A 20,455-nucleotide genomic window follows, 5' to 3' on the forward strand; every position below is an offset into this window, starting at 1 on the left:
CTGGGGGTTTAGGGTGGGTTTGGGGGCATTGCAAGGGCTTCTGGGGCTGCTCTGGGGGTTTGGGGGCATTTTTGGGCAGTTTGGTGCATGTCTGGGGGTTTGGGGCTGCTCTGGGCAGGATTTGGGGGCACATTTTGGGGTATTTAGGGTTTGAGGGGCACATTTTGGGGTGTTTAGGGTTTGAGGGGCACATTTTGGGCTGTTTAGGGTTTGGGCGAGCCCCCTGACCCCCCACATCCCCCATCCCAGGCAGCTCCTCCGAGTACAAGATCAACAACCGGGTGGTGCAGCTGAGCGAGTACAGCGAGGAGCTGGAGAAGCTGGGCATCCTCATCAAGGCCAGGAACTTCCTCGTCTTCCAGGTGGGGAGGGGATTTGGGGGCCGTTTTGGGGTTTTTGGGGCGATTTTGGGGTGTTTGGGGGCGATTTGGGGGTTTTGTGCAGAGTCAGGGGGATTTTGGGGCTTTTCAGGGAGGTTTTTGTGCTCACAGGAATTGAGGACTCCCAGGATGAGTTTTGGGGCGGTTTCCCTAATTCTCCCTCCCCAAAGGGATCCCCCAGGGCCCTGTGGGGATTTGGGGACCCTCCATGAGGATTTGGGGACCCCCCATGGGATTTAGGAACCCCCTGACCCCATAAAGGACCTCAAGGTGATGAAGGAGGAGAATCTTCCCTGAGGGAGACCCCAGACTCCCTATGTGGATTTGGGGGGGGTCTCCCCAATTCCCTCTTCCCACAGGGATCCCCCAAACTCCCCCAAGCATTTAGGGACCCCCTATGAGGATTTAGGGACCCCCTGAGGGGATTTAGGAACCCTCTGACCCTTTTCCCAGGGTTCCATGAAGGAACCACAGGAGCTCCTGGGGCTGTTTGGGATCGGCTGCTCCTGGATGTGCCGCTCTCTGTCGGGATCTCCCACCCCCAGCAGGATTTGGGGATTTGGGAACTCTCCTGTCAGGATTTAGGAACCCTCCTGTGAGGATTTGGGGATTTAGGGACTCTCCAGTCAGGATTTGGGGACCACCTGTGGGATTTTGGGGCTCTCTGGCTCATTTTTTGATGACATCCATCACTATGAAGAACCCCAAGAACAGCGCAGCTTTCTTTGAGGAGATCCCCAGGGATTTAGGAAACCCTGGCCCTGCAGGGATTTAGGAATCCTTCTCAGGGATTTAGGAACTTTTCTGACACAATTTAGGAACATTTCTAACAGGATTTAGGATCATTTTTGATCCCATTTTTTCAGGAAGCAGTGGAGTCCATCGCCATGAAGAACCCCAAGGAGTGCACAGCCCTGTTTGAGAACCCAGGGACCATCTCAGGATTAGGCACCCCCTACAGATTAGATCATTCTGGCCCTCTTTCTGCAGGGAGCAGTGGAGTCCATCGCCATGAAGAACCCCGAAGAGCGCACGGCCCTGTTTGAGGAGATCCCCAGGGATTTAAGGATCCATCTCAGGGATTTAGGGACCCCTGACCCTGCAGGGATTTAGGGATCATTCTCAGGGATTTAGGAACTTTTCTGACACAATTTAGGAACATTTCTGACCCTATTTTTTCAGGGAGCAGTGGAGTCCATCACCATGAAGAGCCCCAACGAGCACACAGCCCTATTTGAGGAGATCCCCAGGGATTTAGGGATTCCCTTTTAGGATTTAGGGATTTCCCTGACCCTGCAGGGATTTAGGATCATTTCCTACAGGATTTAGGATCATTTCTGGCCCTGTATCTGCAGGGAGCAGTGGAGTCCATCGCCATGAAGAACCCCAAGGAGCGCACGGCCCTGTTTGAGGAGATCCCCAGGGATTTAGGGACCCCTGACTGTGCAGGGGTTTTGGCCTCATTCTCGGGGGTTTAGGATCATTTCCTGTGGGATTTAGGATCATTTTTGATCCCGTTTTTCAGGGAGCAGTGGAGTCCATTGCCATGAAGAACCCCAAGGAGCGCACGGCCCTGTTTGAGGAGATCAGCCGCTCGGGGGAACTCGCCCCCGAGTACGACAAGCGCAAGAAGGAGATGGTCAAGGCCGAGGAGGACACGCAGTTCAATTATCACCGCAAGAAAAACATCGCGGCCGAGCGCAAGGAGGCCAAGCAGGAGAAGGAGGAGGTGGGAAAGGATGGGAATTTGGGCAAAAAAAGGGGGTTTGGGAAGGGTGAGAATCCTGGGGAAATGGGGTTTGGGAATGGTCAGAATCCTGGGAAAATGGGGTTTGGGAATGCTGGGGAAAGAGGGGTTTGGGAATGGTCCGAATCCTGGGAAAATGGGGTTTGGGAATGCTGGGGAAAGAGGAGTTTGGGAATGGTTGGATTCACAGGAAAAAAGAGTTTTGTGCTGCTGAGCGCAAGGAGGCCAAGCAGGAGAAGGAGGAGGTGGAAACGCTGGAATTTCAGGAAAAAAGGGGTTTGGGAATGGTTGGATTCACAGGAAAAAAGGGGTTTGGGAATGGTTCAACTCGTGGGAAAATGGGGTTTGGGGAATGATTGGAGTCCTGGGGAAAAAGGGGTTTGGGAAGACTGGGAATTCTGGGGAAAATGGGGTTTGGGGAAGGTTTTGAATTCTGGGAAAAGAGGGGTTTGGGAATGCTCAGAATCCCAGGATAAAAGGCTTTTGGGAATGGTTGGATTCACGGGAAAAAAGGGGTTTGTGCTGCCAAGAGCATTAGGCTAAGCAGGAGAAGGAGGAGGTGGGAAAGGATGGGAATTTGGGGAAAAAAAGGGGGTTTGGGAATGCTTGATTCACAGGAAAAAAGGGGTTTGGGAATGGTTCAACTCGTGGGAAAATGGGGTTTGGGAATGCTGGGGAAAGAGGGGTTTGGGAATGGTTGGATTCACAGGAAAAAAGGATTTTGGGAATGCCTGCAATGCTGGAAAAAGAGGTTTGGGATTGCTTGGAACCTTGGGAAAAGTGAGTTTTGGCAATGCTGGGAAGGTTCTGCACGGACCCTGAACTCCAGAAGCTCCTGGCCAGAGCCAGGCCCAAACCCCAGGCTCGAGAAGTTCCAGGCCCAAGGCCTGAGTTTGAGCAGCTCCTGGGCAGAACCAGGACTGGGAACGTCTGGCCAGGCCCAGGCCCAAGTCCGAGCTTTGAGCAGCTCCTGAGCAGGCCCAGGCCCAAGTTTGAGCAGCTCCTGGACAGAGCCAGGCCTAGGCCCAGCCCAAACCCCAGCTTTGAGCAGCTCCTGAGCAGAACCAGTCCCACGTCCTGGGTCTGAGCAGCTCCTGAGCAAAGTCAGGCCCAAGCCCTGAGTTGGAGAAGCTCCTGGCCAGAGGCCGGCCTAGACCCACCCCAAACCCCAACTTTGAGCAGCTCCTGGGCAGAACCAGGACTGGGAACGTCTGGCCAGGCCCAGGCCCAAGTCCCAGCTTTGAGCAGCTCCTGGCCAGAACCAGGCCCAAGCCCCGGGTTTAAGAAGCTCCTGAGCAGAACCAGGTCCAAGTTTGAGCACCTCCTGGCCAGAACCAGGCCCAAGCCCTGGGTCTCAGCAGCTCCTGGCCAGAACCAGGCCAAGCCCAGCTCTGAGCAGAGCCAGGTCCAAGTTTGAGAAGCTCCTGGGCACAACCAGGCCCAAGTCCTGGGTCTGAGCAGCTCCTGAGCGGAACCACACCCAAGTCCCAGCTTTGAGCAGCTCCTGGGCACAACCAGGCCCAAGTCCTGAGTCTGAGCAGCTCCTGAGTGGAACTAGGCCCAAACCCCAGATTTAAGTAGCTCCTGAGCAGAACCAGGTCCAAGTTTGAGCAGCTTCTGGCCAGAACCAGGCCAAGCCCAGCTCTGAGCAGAGCCAGGTCCAAGTTTGAGCAGCTCCTGGCCAGAACCAGGCCCAAGCCCTGGGTCTGAGCAGCTCCTGAGTGGAACCAGACCCAAGTCCCAGCTCTGAGCAGCTCCTGAGTGGAACCAGGCCCAAACCCCAGGTTTAAGAAGCACCTGAGCAGAACCAGGTCCAAGTTTGACAGCTCCTGCAGAACAGCCCAAGCCCTGGGTTGAGATACCTGAGCAGAACCAGGCCCAAGTCCTGGGTCTGAGCAGCTCCTGGCCAGAACCAGGCCTAACCCCCCCTAACCCCCTCTGACCCCTTTTCCGCCCAGGCTGACCGGTACCAGCGGCTCAAGGACGAGGTGGTTCGGGCGCAGGTGCAGCTGCAGCTCTTCAAACTCTTCCACAACGAGGCCGAGATCGAGAAGCTCAACAAGGAGCTGGGGCTGAAGAACCGCGAGATCGACAAGGACAAGAAGAGGATGGACAGGGTGGAGGACGAGCTCAAGGACCGCAAGAAGGAGCTGGGCAAGATGATGAGGGAGCAGCAGCAGATCGAGAAGGAGATCAAGTGAGCAGCCTGGGAGTTTGGGGTGGAAATGGCAAAAATTGGGATGGTTTGGGTGGGAAAAAGTGGAATTGTTTGGGTTGGAATGTTTCAAAATCAAGTTTGAATTCTCATTCGGGTTCCACGGGCAGGGACAGCGTCAGACCTTCCCAGACCAGGTGGTTCCAAGCTGGACAATCCCAGCTGGACAATCCCAGCTTTCCCAGCCTGTCTCCATGGCAGAGGAGCTCCAAAACCCTGGAATTCTTTGGCTTGGGAATATTTAAAACCAGGTTTAAATTCCCATCCAGGTTCCATGGGCAGGGACACCTTCACACCTTCCCAGTCCAGGTGGTTCCAAATCTTGGACAATCCCAGTTTTGTAATCTTGGACAATCCCAGCCTGTCTCTGTGGCACCGGGGCTCCAAAACCCTGGAATTCTTTGGGTTGGAATATTTAAAAACCAGGTTTAAGTTCTCATCCAGGTTCCATGGGCAGGGACACCTTCCCAGACCAGGTGATTCCAAATCTTGGACAATTCCAGCTTTGTAATCTTGGACAATCCTAGCTTGTCTCCATGGCACAGGGGCTCCAAAGCCCTGGAATTCTTTGGGTTGGAATATTTAAAAACCAGGTTTAAATTCTGGTTCCATGGACAGGGACACCTTCCCAGTCCAGGTGGTTCTAAATGTTGGACAATCCCAGCCTGTCTCCTATGGCAGAGAGGCTCCAAAACCCTGGAATTCTTTGGGTTGGAATATTTAAAAACCAGGTTTAAGTTCTGTTTCCATAGGCAGGGAAACGTTCCCAGTCCAGGGGGTTCCAAATCTCATCCCACCCCAGCTGGACAATCCCGGCTTTCCCAGCCTGTCTCTATAGGGGAGGGGCTCCAAAACAGGAAGGGAAGGATGCACCAAACCCCAAACTGGGTACCAACCCCAAAACGGGGCCCAGAACCCAAAACCGGGGCCCAGAACCCAAAACCAGCTACAAACCCCAAGCCAGGCCCAAACCCCAAACTGGACCCAAACCCCAAATCAGGCCCAAAACCAGGCCCAAACCCCAAAACCAGGCCCAAACCCCAAAACCAGGCCCAAACCCCAAAACCAGGCCCAAACCCCAAACCAGGCCCAAACCCCAAACCAGGCCCAAACCCCAACCCAGGCCCAAACCCCAAACTGGACCCAAACCCAAACCGGACTCAAACCCCAAACCAGGCCCAAACCCCAAACCAGGTACAGACCCCAAACCAGGCCCAAACCCCAAACCAGGCCCAAACCCCAAACCAGGCCCAAACCCCAAACCCAGGCCCAAAACCCCAAACCCAGGCCCAAACCCCAAACCAGGCCCAAGCCCCAAACCAGACTCCAAACCCCAAACCAGGCCCAAACCCCAAACCAGGCCCAAACCCCAAACCCAGGCCCAAACCCCAAAACCAGGCCCAAAACTCAAACCCAGGCCCAAACCCCAAACCCAGGCCCCAAACCTCAAACCGGACCCACACCCAAACCGGACCCAAACCCAAACCGGGCCCAAAACCGCAAACCGGACCCAAACCCCAAACCCACGTGAGGTGCTCCCCAGGGAGAAGGACTCGGAGCTGAACCAGAAGCGGCCGCAGTACATCAAGGCCAAGGAGAACACGTCGCACAAGATCAAGAAGCTGGAGGCAGCCAGGAAGTCGCTGCAGAACGCCCAGAAGCAGTACAAGAAACGCAAGGCCGACATGGACGAGCTGGAGAAGGAGATGCTGAGCGTGGAGAAATCCAGGCAGGAGTTCGAGGAACGCATGGAGGAGGAGAGCCAGAGCCAGGGCAGAGACCTGACCCTGGAGGAGAACCAGGTGTGGTGGGACAGGTGGGGTTTGGGAGAGACCTGACCCTGGAGGAGAACCAGGTGTGGTGGGACTGGTGGGGTTTGGGAGGGATAGAGGAAAGATCTCACCTTGGAGGAGAACCAGGTGTGGTGGGACTGGTGGGGTTTGGGAGAGACCTGATCCTGGAGGAGAACCAGGTGTGGTGGGACTGGTGGGGTTTGGGAGAGACCTGACCCTGGAGGAGAAGCAGGTGTGGTGGGACTGGTGGGGTTTGAGAGCTTGGGATGGATGGAGGAAGGATCCCACCTTGGAGGAGAAGCAGGTGTGGTGGGACTGGTGGGGTATGGGGACCTGGGGAGGGATGGAGGAGAACCAGAGCCAGGGGAGAGACCTGACCCTGCAGGAGAAGCAGGTGTGGTGGGACAGGTGGGGTTTGGGTCTCACCCTGCAGGAGAAGCAGGTGTGGTGGGACAGGTGGGGTTTGGGTCTCACCCTGCAGGAGAAGCAGGTGTGGTGGGACAGGCGGGGTTTGGGGTTTGGGGTTTGGGATGGATTCAGGAGAAGCAGGGATGGTGGGACAGGCAGGGTTTGGGGTTTGGGATGGATGCAGGAGAAGCAGGTGTGGTGGGACAGGCGGGGTTTGGGGTTTGGGATGCAGGAGAAGCAGGTGTGGTGGGACAGGTGGGGTTTGGGGTTTGGGATGCAGGAGAAGCAGGTGTGGTGGGACAGGTGGGGTTTGGGGTTTGGGATGCAGGAGAAGCAGGTGTGGTGGGACAGGCGGGGTTTGGGGTTTGGGGTTTGGGATGGATGCAGGAGAAGCAGGTGTGGTGGGACAGGCGGGGTTTGGGGTTTGGGATGGATGCAGGAGCACCAGGAGCCCTGACCCCGTGTCCCCCAGGTGAAGAAGTACCACCGGCTGAAGGAGGAGGCCAGCAAGCGCGCGGCCACGCTGGCCCAGGAGCTCGAGAAGTTCAACCGCGACCAGAAAGCCGACCAGGACCGGCTGGACCTGGAGGAGAGGAAGAAGGTGGAGACCGAGGTGAGACCCCACAATGTCCCCAAACTGTCCCCTGAGCCCACCTGGACACACCTGAGCTCACCTGTCCCCACCTGTCCTCGCTGTCCCCAGGCCAAGATCAAGCAGAAGCTGAGGGAGATCGAGGAGAACCAGAAGCGCATCGAGAAGCTCGAGGAGTACATCGCCACCAGCAAGTGCGTGACTGTCCCCAGGGTGTCCCCAGGGGGGCTGGAGTGTCCCCAAGGTGTCCCCAGGGGGGCTGGAGTGTCACCAGGGGGATCTGGGTGTCCCCAAGGTGTCCCCAGGGAGGGTGGAGTATCCCCAGGGTGTCACCAGGAGGGCTGGTGTGTCACCAGGGGGGTTGGAGTGTCCCCAAAGTGTCCCCAAGGCTGTCTGGAGTGTCCCCAGGTCATCCCCACATCCCCATTCCTGTCAGAGGGTGAGAGATCAGCCCCCCAAACCCCCCAAACTCCCACCAAACCCCCTTTCTCACCCCCAAACCCCCATTTCTCCCCCAGACAATCCCTGGAGGAGCTGAAGCGCCTGGAGGGTGTGAGATCAGTCCCCCAAACTCCCCAAAATGCCCCCTAATCCCATTTTTCACCCCCCAAACCCCCATTTCTCCCCCAAGACAATCCCTGGAGGAGCAGAAGCAGCTCCAGGACCTAAATCACCCCAAACCCCGTTTTCTCCCCATTTTTCACCCCCAAACCCCCCTTTCTCCCCCCAGACAATCCCTGGAGGAGCAGAAGCAGCTCCAGGACCTAAATCACCCCAAACCCCGTTTTCTCCCCATTTTTCACCCCCAAACCCCCCGAAATGACCCCAACCCCCCATTTTTCCCCCCAGGCAATCCCTGGAGGAGCAGAAGCGCCTGGAGGGGGAGCTGACCGAGGAGGTGGAGCTGGCCAAGCGCCGCATCGACGAGATCAACAAGGAGCTGAACCAGGTGATGGAGCAGCTCGGGGACGCGCGCATCGACCGCCAGGAGAGCAGCCGGCAGCAGCGCAAGGCCGAGATCATGGACAGCATCAAACGCCTCTACCCCGGCTCCGTGGTGAGGGCAGGCCCCAAAGTGACCCTGAGCACGCCAAAAACTGCGCCGAAAACACCCCAAAAACTGACCCTGAACACACCAAAAACTGACCCAAAATACCCCCAGAAACTGACCCAAACCACCCCAAAACCTGCACCAAAACACCCCAAAACTGACCCTGAACACACCAAAAACTGACCCCAAACACCCCAAAAACTGACCCAAAATACCCCCAGAAATGTACCCCAAAACTGACCCAAAATACCCCCAGAAGCTGCACCAAAACAGCCCAAAAACTGACCCCAAACACCCCAAAAACTGACCCAAAAACACCCCCAGAAATGTACCCCAAAACTGAGCCAAACCACCCCAAAACCTGCGCCGAAAACACCCCAAAAACTGACCCTGAACACACCAAAAACTGACCCAAAACACCCCAAAAACTGACCCAAAATACCCCCAGAGACTGACCCAAAATACCCCAAAAACTGACCCAAAATACCCCCAGAAACTGCACCAAAACACCCCAAAAACTGACCCAAAACACCCCAAAAACTGACCCAAAATACCCCCAGAAACGTACCCCAAAACTGACCCAGAACACCCCCAGAAAATGACCCAAAACTGCACCAAAAACCCCCCAGAAACTGCGCCGAAACCTGCCCAGAAACAGCCCTAAGACCCCCCCAGTAACTGACCCTAAACACCCCAAAAACTGACCCAAAACTGCGCCAAAAATATCCCTGACGCCCCACCCGGTAACTGATCCTATAAAAAACCCTATAAAAACCCCAATCCCCTCAGTGTGGGCGCCTCATTGAGCTGTGCCAGCCCGCGCAGAAGAACCCAACCCCATTGCCGGTGTCCCTGCCCCATAACTGATATCCCTGACCCCATAACTGATATCCCTGACCCCATAACTGACATTCCCCCGCGTCCCTGACCCCATACCCCCATACCCCATACCTGACCCTATAAATAACCCTATAAAAACCCCAAATCCCGCAGTACGGCCGCCTCATTGACCTGCGCCAGCCCACGCAGAAGAACCCAACCCCATTGCCAGTGTCCCTGCCCCATAACTGACATCCCTGACCCCATAACTGCTATCCCTGACCCCATACCCCATAACTGACCCCATAACTGACCCCATACCTGACCCTATACCCGCAGTACGGGCACCTCATTGAGCTGCGCCAGCCCACGCAGAAGAACCCAACCCCATTGCCAGTGTCCCTGACCCCATAACTGCTATCCCTGACCCCATAACTGATATCCCCCATATCCCTGACCCCATACCCCATACCTGACCCCATAACTGACCCTATAAAAACCCCAAACCCCGCAGTACGGGCGCCTCATTGACCTGTGCCAGCCCACGCAGAAGAAGTACCAGATCGCCGTGACCAAGGTGCTGGGCAAGAACATGGACGCCATCATCGTGGACTCGGAGAAGACGGGCAGGGATTGCATCCAGTACATCAAGGAGCAGCGCGGGGAGCCCGAGACCTTCCTGCCCCTCGACTACCTCGAGGTGGGACCCCAAAAGGGCAGGAGAAACCCTAAAACCAGATTTGGGATCTGTGAAAACCCTACAACCAGCTTTGGGGCAGGAGAAACCCTACATCACAATATGGGTAACGAACCTTCCTGACCTCGAGGAGGTGGGCCCCAAGGGCAGGAGAAACCCAAACCATTAACTGTGAAACCTAAAATCAGCTTTGGCAGATGAAAAGGCGGAGAAAACCCTACATCACAATATGGGTAACTGAGACCTTCCTGCCCCTCGACTACCTCGAGGTGGGACCCCAAAAGGGCGGGAGAAACCCTAAAACCAGATTTGGGATCTGTGAAAACCCTAAAATCAGCTTTGGGGTCAGAGAAAACCCTACAACAGAGTTTGGGGGCAGGAGAAACCCTACAGAGGGAAGTGGGTAACTGAGACCTTCCTGCCCCCCCCCCCCCCCGCGGGGCCCCCAGGGCAGGAGAAACCCTAAAACCAGCTTTAGGATCTGTGAAAACCCCTGGAGAAAACATCACCATATGGATAACTAAGACCTTCCTGCCCCTTGACTGCCTCGAGGTACGACCCTAAAACAGGGTTTGGGGTCTGGGAAAACCCTAAAAGAGGATTTGGGGTCAGGAGAAACCCTAAAAGGGTGTTTGGGGTCAGAGAAAACCCCAAAACCAGCTTTGGGGGCAGGAGAAACCCTACTGGAGGGTTTGGGGTCACAATATGGCAGGTAACCGAGACCTTCCTGCCCCTCGACTACCTCGAGGTGGGACCCCAAAAGGGCAGGAGAAACCCTAAAACCAGCTTTGGGATCTGTGAAAACCCTAAAACCTGCTTTGGGGTCAGAGAAAACCCTACAACCTGCTTTAGGGGCAGGAGAAACCCTACATCACAATATGGGTAACTGAGACCTTCCTGCCCCCAGACTACCTCGAGGTCAGACCCCAAAACGGGGTTTGGGGTCAGGAGAAACCCTAAAAGGGTGTTTGGGGTCAGAGAAAACCCTAAAACCAGCTTTGGGGTCAGAGAAAACCCTACATCACCATATGGGTAACTGAGACCTTCATGCCCCTAAACTCAGCTTGGCCCCAAGGGCAGAGAAACCCTAAAACCAGATTTGGGATCTGTGAAAACCCTAAAACAGAGTTTGGGGTCAGAGAAAACCCTACATCACCATATGGGTAACTGAGACCTTCCTGCCCCTCGACTACCTCGAGGTGGGACCCCAAAAGGGCAGGAGAAACCCTAAAACCAGCTTTAGGGTCTGTGAAAACCCTAAAACCAGATTTAGGGTCTGTGAAAACCCTACAACAGAGTTTGGGGTCAGCAAGGAGCCTGAAATGTGGTTTGGGGTCAGGAGAAACCCTACAGAGGGATGTTGGGTGGCTGAGACCTTCCTGCCCCTCGACTGCCTCGAGGTGGGACCCCAAAAGGGCAGGAGAAACCCTAAAAGGGGTTTAGGGTCATTGAAAACCCCAAAACAGACTTTAGGGTCAGTGAAAACTCTAAAGGGGATTTGGGGGCATTGAAAACCCTAAAAGGGGGTTTGGGGTCAGGAGAAATCCTAAAATGGGGTTTGGGCTCATTGAAAACCCTAAAACAGGCTATAGGGTCAGTGAAAACCCTAAAATAGGGTTTGGGGGCAATAAAAACCCTATAAGCAGCTTTGGGGTCAGTGAAAACCCTAAAAGCATCTTTGGGGTCAGGGTGCCCGTTTTGGGATTTATAACTGCATAGTTTTGAGGTTCTGACCCCATTTTTGGGGTTTTTCACCCCCAATTTTTGGGATTCAGGTGAAACCCACAGATGAGAAGCTGCAGGGTGGGCTTTAACCCCATTTTTTGGGGTTTTTACACCCCCCTGTTTTGGGGTTTAACCCCCAATTTTGGGGTTTTGACCTCAGTTTATCATCGTGACCCCATCTTTGGGTTTCTAACCCTCCTTTTTTTTTAGGATTCTGACCCCATTTCTGGGGTTTTTAACCCCAAATTTTTTGGGGTTTAGGTAAAATCCACGGAGGAGAAGCTGCAGAAACTGTGGAGGGGATTTGGGTGCCCATTTTTGGGGTTTTCACCCTGGATTTTGGGGTTTTGACCCCTGATTTGAGATCCTGACCCCATTTTTGGGATTTTAACCCCCGATTTTGGGGTTCTGACCCCATTTTTGGGGTTTTTAACCCCAAATTTTGGGCATTTAAGTGAAGCCCACGGAGGAATTTGTGAAGCCCCTTAAGTGAAGCACAGGGGGAATTTGGGTGCCCATTTTGGGGTTTTAACCCCCCAATTTTGGGGTTTAACCCCTGATTTTGGGTTTCTGACCCCCATTTTTGGGATTTTTCACCCCCAATTTTGGGATTCTAACCCGAATTTGAGATCATTACCCCCATTTTTGGGTTTTTCACCCCCAGTTTTTGGGATTTAAGTGAAACCCACGGATGAGAAGCTGCAGGAGCTGTGGGCTGGAATTTGACCCCATTTTTGGGATTTTTAACCCCAATTTTTTGGGATTCAGGTGAAACCCATGGACGAGAAGCTGTGTAGGGGATTTTGGTGCCCCTTTTGGGAAACCACAGCGGGATTTTGGGGTTTTGCCCCTGATTTGGGGTCCTAACCCCCATTTTTGGGTTTTAACCCCCGATTTTGGGGTTCTGACCCCCATTTTTGGGATTTTTAACCCCAAATTTTGGGATTCTAACCAGAATTTGAGGTCCTGACTCAATTTTTGGGTTTTTCACCCCAATTTTTGGGATTTAAGTGAAACCCACGGATGAGAAGCTGCGGGAACTGTGGGCTGGAATTTGACCCCATTTTTGGGATTTTTAACCCCAATTTTTTGGGATTCAGGTGAAACCCATGGGCGAGAAGCTGTGTAGGGGATTTTGGTGCCCATTTTTGGGGTTTTCACCCTGGATTTTGGGGTTTTGACCCTGATTTGAGATCCTGACCCCATTTTTGGGATTTTAACCCCCGATTTTGGGGTTCTGACCCCATTTTTGGGATTTTTCACCCCCAATTTTGGGATTCTGGTTTGAGATCATGACCCCATTTTTAGGGTTTTTCCCCCCAAATTTTTGGGGATTTATGTGAAACCCACAGACAAGAAGCTGCGGGAGCTATGGGGTGGAGTTTGACCCCATTTTTGGGATTTTTAACCCCAAATTTGTGGGATTTAGGTGAAACCCATGGACGAGAAGCTACAGAAACTGTGGAGGGGATTTGGGTGCCCTGTTTTGGGGTTTTCACCCTGGTTTTTGATTTTTGACCCCTGATTTGAGATCCTGACCCCATTTTTGGGATTTTAACCCCCGATTTTGGGGTTCTGACCCCATTTTTGGGGTTTTTCACCCCCAATTTTGGGATTTAAGTGAAACCCACGGATGAGATCCTGAACGAACTGTGGGGGTTTTGACCCCCATTTTGGGGTTTTAACCCCAATTTTTGACCGGATTCAGGTTTTTGACACCCGTGATTTGGGGACTTTGACCCGAATTTGTGATCCTGACCCATTTTTTGGGGTTTTTCACCCCCAATTTTTGGGATTTGGGTGAAACCCACGAAAGACAAGCGGCTGCCAAGCTGGGATTTGGGGCTGGTTTTGGGTGCCCATTTTGGGATTTTTAACCCAAATTTTTGGGGATTTATGTGAAACCCACGGATGAGAAGCTGCGGGGGTGGAGTTTTGACCCCATTTTTTGGAGTTTTTCACCTCCAATTTTGGGGTTTTAACCCCAATTTGTGATCCTGACCCCATTTTTTGTGTTTTTCACCCCCAATTTTTGGGATTCAGGTGAAACCCACGGACGAGAAGCTGCGGGACGTGGGGGCCAAGCTGGTGATTTGGGGGTGGTTTTGCGGCAGCCCCAAATCAAGCAAGGCGCGCGCTTTTTAACCCAAATTTTGGGATTTATGTATAACGCCGAGGACGCGATCAGGATCGCTGAGGGGCCACCAGAGGCACAAGGTGCCCCAAAATCACCCCAAAAATACCCTAAAACCGGCCTGAAACCACCCTAAAACCAGCCCAAAACTGCCCCCCAAAACTGACTAGAAAATACCCCAAAACTGCCCCAAAATCACCCCAAAAACAGCCCAAAACTGCCCCCCCAAAACTGACCTGAAATTACCCCAAAAATACCCTAAAACCAGCCCCAAACCCACCCCAAAACAGCCCCAAAACCAACCTAAAAATACCCCAAAACCAACCTAAAAATACCCCAAAACCAACCAAAAATACCCTAAAACCAGCCCAAAACAGCCCCATTGCCTTCGGAGGCCACCAGAGGCACAAGGTGCCCCAAAATCCACCCCAGAAATACCCTAAAACCGGCCTGAAATCACCCCAAAACCAGCACCAAACTGCCCCCAAAACTGACCTGAAAATACCCCAAAACTGCCCCAAAAATACCTTAAAATCCACCCGAGAAATACCCTAAAACCGGCCTGAAATCACCCCACAAACAGCCCAAAACTGCCCCCAAAACTGACCTGAAAATACCCCAAAACAGCCCCAAAACCACCCCAAAACTGCCCCAAAACCAACCAAAAATACCCTAAAACCAGCCCAAAACAACCCCATGGCCTCAGGCGCCACCAGAGGCACAAGGTGCCCCAAAATCACCCCAGAAATACCCTAAAATCCACCCCAAAAATACCCCAAAACCAGCCTGAAATCATCCTAAAACCAGCACCAAACTGCCCCCCCAAAACTGACCTGAAAATACCCCAAAACTGCCCCAAAATCACCCCAAAAGTACTCTAAAATCCACCCCAGAAATACCCTAAAACCGGCCTGAAATCATCCTAAAACCAGCACCAAACTGACCTGAAAATACCCCAAAACAGCCCCAAAACCACCCCAAAACTGCCCCAAAACCAACCAAAAATACCCTAAAACCAGCCCAAAACAACCCCATGGCCTTCAGAGGCCACCAGAGGCACAAGGTGCCCCAAAATCACCCCAAAAATACCCTAAAATCCACCCCAGAAATACCCTAAAACCAGCCCCGATGTCCCCAGTGATGTCCCCAATGATGTCCCCAATGATGTCCCCAATGTCCCCGCAGACGGTGGCCCTGGACAGGACCCTGTTCCAGAAGTCGGGCGTGTCCCAAATGTCCCCAATGTCCCCAATGTCCCCAGTGTCCCTGTTGATGTCCCACAGACCGGAACTGGCCCCAAACCAGCAGTCCATGGTGTCCCATGGATGTCCCCAGTGATGTCCCCAATAATGTCCCCAATGTCCCTGTTGACGTCCCCAGTGATGTCCCCAATGTCCCCAGTGTCCCTGTTGATGTCTCCCAGATGGTGACCCTCGATGGGACCCTGTTCCAGAAGTCGGGGGTGTCCCTGTTGATGTCCCCAATGCCCCAATAGACCCAATGCCCCACAGACGCGCCCCCATGGGACCGCGGAGCTGTCCTTGGTACCTCATGGATGTCCCCAGTGATGACCCCAAAGTGTCCCTGTTGACGCCCCACAGACGTACCTGGACGGACGCTGTTCCAGCAGTCCATGGTGTCCCATGGATGTCCCCAATGTCCCCACAGACGGTGGCCCTGGACGGGACGCTGTTCCAGCAGTCCATGGATGTCCCCAGGGATGTCCCCAGTGTCCCCAGTGATGTCCCCAATGTCCCCACAGACGGTGGCCCTGGACGGGACGCTGTTCCAGAAGTCCGGGGTGTCCCATCGTGTCCCCAATGATGTCCCCAATGTCCCTGTTGATGTCCCCAATGTCGCCACAGACGGTGGCCCTGGACGGACGCTGTTCCAGAAGTCCATGGTGTCCCAGTGATGTCCCCAGTGATGTCCCCAATGTCCCCACAGACGGTGGCCCTGGACAGGACGCTGTTCCAGCAGTCCATGGTGTCCCAGTGATGTCCCCAATGTCCCCAATGTCCCCACAGACCGTGGCCCTGGACAGGACCCTGTTCCAGAAGTCCATGGTATCCCATGGATGTCCCCAATGATGTCCCCAATCCCGTTGATCCCAATGTCACAGACGGTGGCCCGTGATGGGACCCTGTGTCCAAAGCCAGTATCCCATGGATGTCCCCAGTGATGTCCCCAATGTCCCTGTTGATGTCCCACAGACGGTGGCCCTGGACGGGACGCTGTTCCAGCAGTCCATGGTGTCCCATGGATGTCCCCAATGTCCCCAGTGATGTCCCCAATGTCCCAGTGATGTCCCCAATGTCCCCAGTGTCCCATGGATGTCCCCAGTGATGTCCCCAATGTCCCACAGACGGTGGCCCTGGACGGGATGGTTCCAGAAGTCCGACCTCAAGGCCAAAGCGCGGCGCTGGGACGAGAAGGCCGTGGACAAACTCAAGGAGAAGAAGGAGCGGCTGACCGAGGAGCTCAAGGTGGGACCCCAAAACTGAGCCTAAAACTGAGCCCAAAACTGAGCCAAAAACCCAAAACTGAGCCTGAAACTGAGCCCAAAACTGACCCCAAAACTGAGCCTAAAACTGAGCCCAAAACTGAGCCCAAAACTGACCCCAAAACTGAGCCTAAAACTCAAACCTGAGCCTAAAAACCCCAAAGTGACCCCAAACAAGCTCAAGGAGAAGGAGAGGTTGACTGAGGAGCTCAAGGTGGAACCCCAAAACTGACCCTAAAACTGAGCCCAAAACCCAAAACTGAGCCTAAAACAGCCCAAAACTGAGCCCACCGAGCGCCTAAAACTGATCCTAAAACCAAACCTGAGCCCAAAACCAAAAATGACCCCAAAAAGCCCAAACCTGAGCCTAAAACCCCAGGCAAACCCAAAAAACCCCAAAACACCCAAACACCAAAACCCCAAAACCCCAAAACCCCAAATGGATCCCAGACAAGCTCAAGGAGAAGAAGGAGCGGCTGACCGAGGAGATTAAGGTGGGACCCCAAAACTGAGCCTAAAACTGAGCCTAACACCCAAACCTGAGCCTAAAACCCAAATCTGAGCCTAAAAACCCCAAACTGACCCCAGACAAACTCAAGGAGAAGAAGGAGCAGCTGACCGAGGAGCTCAAGGTGGGACCCCAAAACTGAGCCCAGAAACCAAAAACTGACCCTAAACTGAGCCTAAAACTCAAACCTGAGCCTAAAAACTCAAAACTGAGCCTAAAAACCCCAAAAAGCCCCAAACTGACCCCAGACAAGCTCAAGGAGAAGGAGAGGCTGATCAAGGAGCTCAGGGTGGGACCCCAAAAACCAAGAACTGACCCCAAAACCCAAAACTGACCCTAAAACTGGGCCTAAACCCCAAACCTGATGCCAGAAGGGACCCTGAATTTTCCCAATTTCCCGTTTTTCCCAAATTCCCGTGTTTTCTCCCCAATTCAGGAGCAGATGAAGACCAAGCACAAGGAGGCCGAGCTGTGCTCCCAAATTCCCATTTTTTCCTCATTTTTCCCTTAATTTTTTCCCCATTTTCCCCCATTTCTCCCCCACATTCCCATTTTTTTCCCATTTTTCCCAAATTCCCGCGTTTTCTCCCCAATTCAGGAGCAGATGAAGACCAACCACAAGGACATCGAGCTGTGTCCCCAAATTCCCATTTTCCCCCCATTTTTCCCCCCATTTTTTCCCCATTTTCCCCCATTTTTTCCCCATTTCTCCCCCAAATTCCCATTTTTCTCCCATTTTTCCCAAATTCCCGTGTTTTCTCCCCAAGTCCAGGAGCAGATGAAGACCAAGCGCAAGGACATCGAGCTGCATCCCCAAATTCCCATTTTTTCTTCATTTTTTCCCCATTTTCCCCCATTTTCCCCCCATTTCTCCCCCAAATTCCCATTTTTCTCCCATTTTTCTCCCAGTTTTTCCCAAATTCCCGTGTTTTCTCCCCAATTCCAGGAGCAGATGAAGACCAACCACAAGGACATCGAGCTGTGTCCCCAAATTCCCATTTTCCCCCCATTTTTCCCCCCATTTTTTCCCCATTTTCCCCCATTTTCCTCCCATTTCTTCCCCATATTCCCATTTTTCTCCCATTTTTCTCCCGTTTTTCCCAAATTCCCGCGTTTTCTCCCCAATCCAGGAGCAGATGAAGGCCAAGCGCAAGGAGGCCGAGCTGCGCCAGGTGCAGTCCCAGGCCCACGGGCTCCAAATGCGCCTCAAATATTCCCAAAGTGACCTGGAGCAGACCAAGACCCGGCACCTGGCCCTGAACCTGCAGGTGGGACACGGATTTGGGGTGAAAAAAGGGGATTTTGGGAAAAAATGGGAATTTTGGGGGAAAAAAATCCAAAATTCGGGGAAAAAAATCGGAATTTTTTTGGACAAAAATGTGAATTTTGGGGGGAAAAAAAGTGATTTTTGGAGGAAAAAAAAATCTGAATTTTGAGGGGAAAAAAGTGAATTTTGGGGACAAAAAATGTGAATTTTTGGGAAAAAAGTGAATTTTGGGAAAAAAGTTTTTTGGGAAAAAAATCTTGAGTTTTGGGGAAAAAATGTGAACTTCGGAGAAAAAAATGTGAATTTTGGGGGGAAAAATGTGATTTTTGGAGAAAAAAAATTCTGAATTTTGAGGGGAAAAAAGTGAATTTTGGGGACAAAAAATGTGAATTTTTGGGAAAAAAGTGAATTTTGGGAAAAAAGTTTTTTGGGAAAGAAATCTTGAGTTTTGGGGGGAAAAAATGTGAACTTCGGAGAAAAAAATGTGAATTTTGGGGGGAAAAATGTGATTTTTGGAGAAAAAAAAATCTGAATTTTGAGGGGAAAAAAGTGAATTTTGGGGACAAAAAATGTGAATTTTTGGGAAAAAAGTGAATTTTGGGGAAAAAAGAGAATTTATGGGGAAAAAAAAGTTAATTTTTGGGAAATAAATCTGAATCTTGGGGGGAAATTCCCCCATCAAGTATTCCCAAAGTGACCTGGCGCTCAAGCTGTAGGTGAAGCTCAGATTTGGGGTAAAAAAAAGGGATTTTGGTTGAAAAATCTGGATTTTGGTGGAAAAAATAATCGGAATTTTGGGGTTTGGGGAGGCGATTTTGGGATTCAGAACTGGATTTTGATCCCATTTTTCCCCAATTTTCCCCCATTTTTTAATCATTTTTCTTCCAATTTTCCCATTTTTTACCCATTTTTCTCGCAATTTTCCCATTTTTTCCCATTTTTCCCCCGTTTTTCCAGGAGAAGTCCAAGCTGGAGAGCGAATTGGCCAATTTTGGGCCGCGCATCAACGACATCAAACGAATCATCCAGGGCCGGGAGCGGGAGATGAAGGACCTCAAGGAGAAAATGAACCAGGTTTGGGGCAAATTTGGGATATTTTGGGCAAATTCTGGGGTTGGGGGAAAATTGCAGAATTTTGGGGAAAAAAATCCCATTTTTTTGGGGAAAAAAATCCCTGTTTTGGGGGCAAAAAAATCCCAATTTTGAGGAAAGTTCTGCCAGTTTTGGGGAAAAATTCACCCAATTTGGGGAAAATTCTGGCAAATTTGGGGAATAAAAATCCCAATTTTTGGGAAAAAACTCCTGGTTTGGGGGAAAAAAAATCCTTGGTTTAGAGGGAGAAATTTCCCCAAATTTGGAAAGAAAACCCTCGCAGTTTTGGGGTAAAATTCTGCCAAATTTGGGGGAAAATTGCCCCAGTTTTGGGAAAAAAAAATCCAAATTTTCAGGAAAAAATATCCCTGGTTTGGGGGGAAAATTCTCCCAAATTTGGGTAAATTTCCCCCAGTTCTGGGGAGAAATTCTTCCAATTTTGGGAAAAAATCCCTGATTTTTGGGACAAATTCCGTGGTTTTAGGGGAAAATTCCACTGATTTAGGGGAAAAAAATCATTCTAGTTTTGGGGAAAATTCCCACAGTTTTGGGGAAAAAATCCCTGATTTTGGGGAGAAATTCCCCAAATTTGGGGAAAAGTCCTGGTTTTAGGAAAAAATCTCCCAGTTATGTGAAAAAATCACAGGTTTGGGGCAGAAATTCATCCAAATTTGGGGAGAAATTTTCCCATTTTTGGTAAAGAATCGCAGTTTTGGGGTGAAATTCTTCCAGTTTCGGGGGAAAATTCCGTAATTTTGGGAAAAAAAAATCCCTGGTTTGGGAAGAAATTCCTCCGATTTTGGGAAAAATCCCTGATTTTGGGGAAAAATTCTGGGTTTGGGAAGAATTCCACAGGTTTGGGGTGAAATTCCCCCAAATTTGGGAAAAATGCCCCCAAATTTGGGGAAAAATCCTGATTTGGGCAGAAATTCTGGCAATTTGGGGGAGAAATTCCCCTCAGTTTTGGGAAAATTTGGGGAGATCTGGGGGATTTTGGGGGGATTTGGGGAATTTTGGGGTCCCCCAGATTGGGGGATTTTTGAGGAGGGATTTTGGGGTGGATTTGGGGGAGATTTGAGGTATTTTTGGGGGATTTTGGGGTAGAATTGGGGTATTTAGGGGGGATATTGGGGTCCCTGCAGATTTGGGTGATTTAGGGGATTTTGGGGTCCCCCAGATTTGGGGATTTTGGGGGATTTTGAGGGGGATTTTGGGGGATATTTGGGGCTTTTTCAGGGAGATTTTGGGGGGGTTTTAGGGGTGGTTGGGGGATTCGGGGGTCCCCCAGATTTGGGGATTTTAGGACTATTTGTGAAGAGATTTTTGGGGGATTTTTGAGGAGGATTTTGGGAGGGATTTGGAAGATTTTGGGGGAGATTTTTGGGGTGGAATTTGGGGTTTTGGGGGAGGATTTTGGGGGATTTTTGGGATTGTCCAGATTTGAAGGATTCTGGGGGGAAATTGGGGGATTTGGGTGGATTTTTAGGAGGATTTGGGCAATTTTGGGGTCCCCCAGATTTAGGG

General features: G+C 51.9%; 1 protein-coding gene across 1 annotated transcript in view; it reads left to right on the plus strand.

Annotated features, from left to right (window-relative positions):
• The window catches only part of SMC1A (structural maintenance of chromosomes 1A), a 39,561-nt gene that overhangs the window by 1,691 nt on the left and 17,415 nt on the right, over positions 1 to 20,455 (plus strand). Inside the window, 15 exon segments of the mRNA XM_030970127.1 lie at positions 250 to 362; positions 1,906 to 2,109; positions 4,086 to 4,324; positions 5,886 to 6,144; positions 7,016 to 7,156; positions 7,247 to 7,329; positions 7,985 to 8,192; positions 9,520 to 9,705; positions 13,471 to 13,519; positions 13,522 to 13,627; positions 14,606 to 14,624; positions 15,324 to 15,374; positions 15,955 to 16,047; positions 17,703 to 17,840; positions 18,797 to 18,913. Of these exon segments, the coding sequence (XP_030825987.1) occupies positions 250 to 362; positions 1,906 to 2,109; positions 4,086 to 4,324; positions 5,886 to 6,144; positions 7,016 to 7,156; positions 7,247 to 7,329; positions 7,985 to 8,192; positions 9,520 to 9,705; positions 13,471 to 13,519; positions 13,522 to 13,627; positions 14,606 to 14,624; positions 15,324 to 15,374; positions 15,955 to 16,047; positions 17,703 to 17,840; positions 18,797 to 18,913 (2,006 nt within the window).

The sequence above is a fragment of the Camarhynchus parvulus genome, unplaced genomic scaffold (genome assembly GCF_901933205.1).
Source record: "Camarhynchus parvulus unplaced genomic scaffold, STF_HiC, whole genome shotgun sequence".
Classification (NCBI taxonomy): domain Eukaryota; kingdom Metazoa; phylum Chordata; class Aves; order Passeriformes; family Thraupidae; genus Camarhynchus; species Camarhynchus parvulus.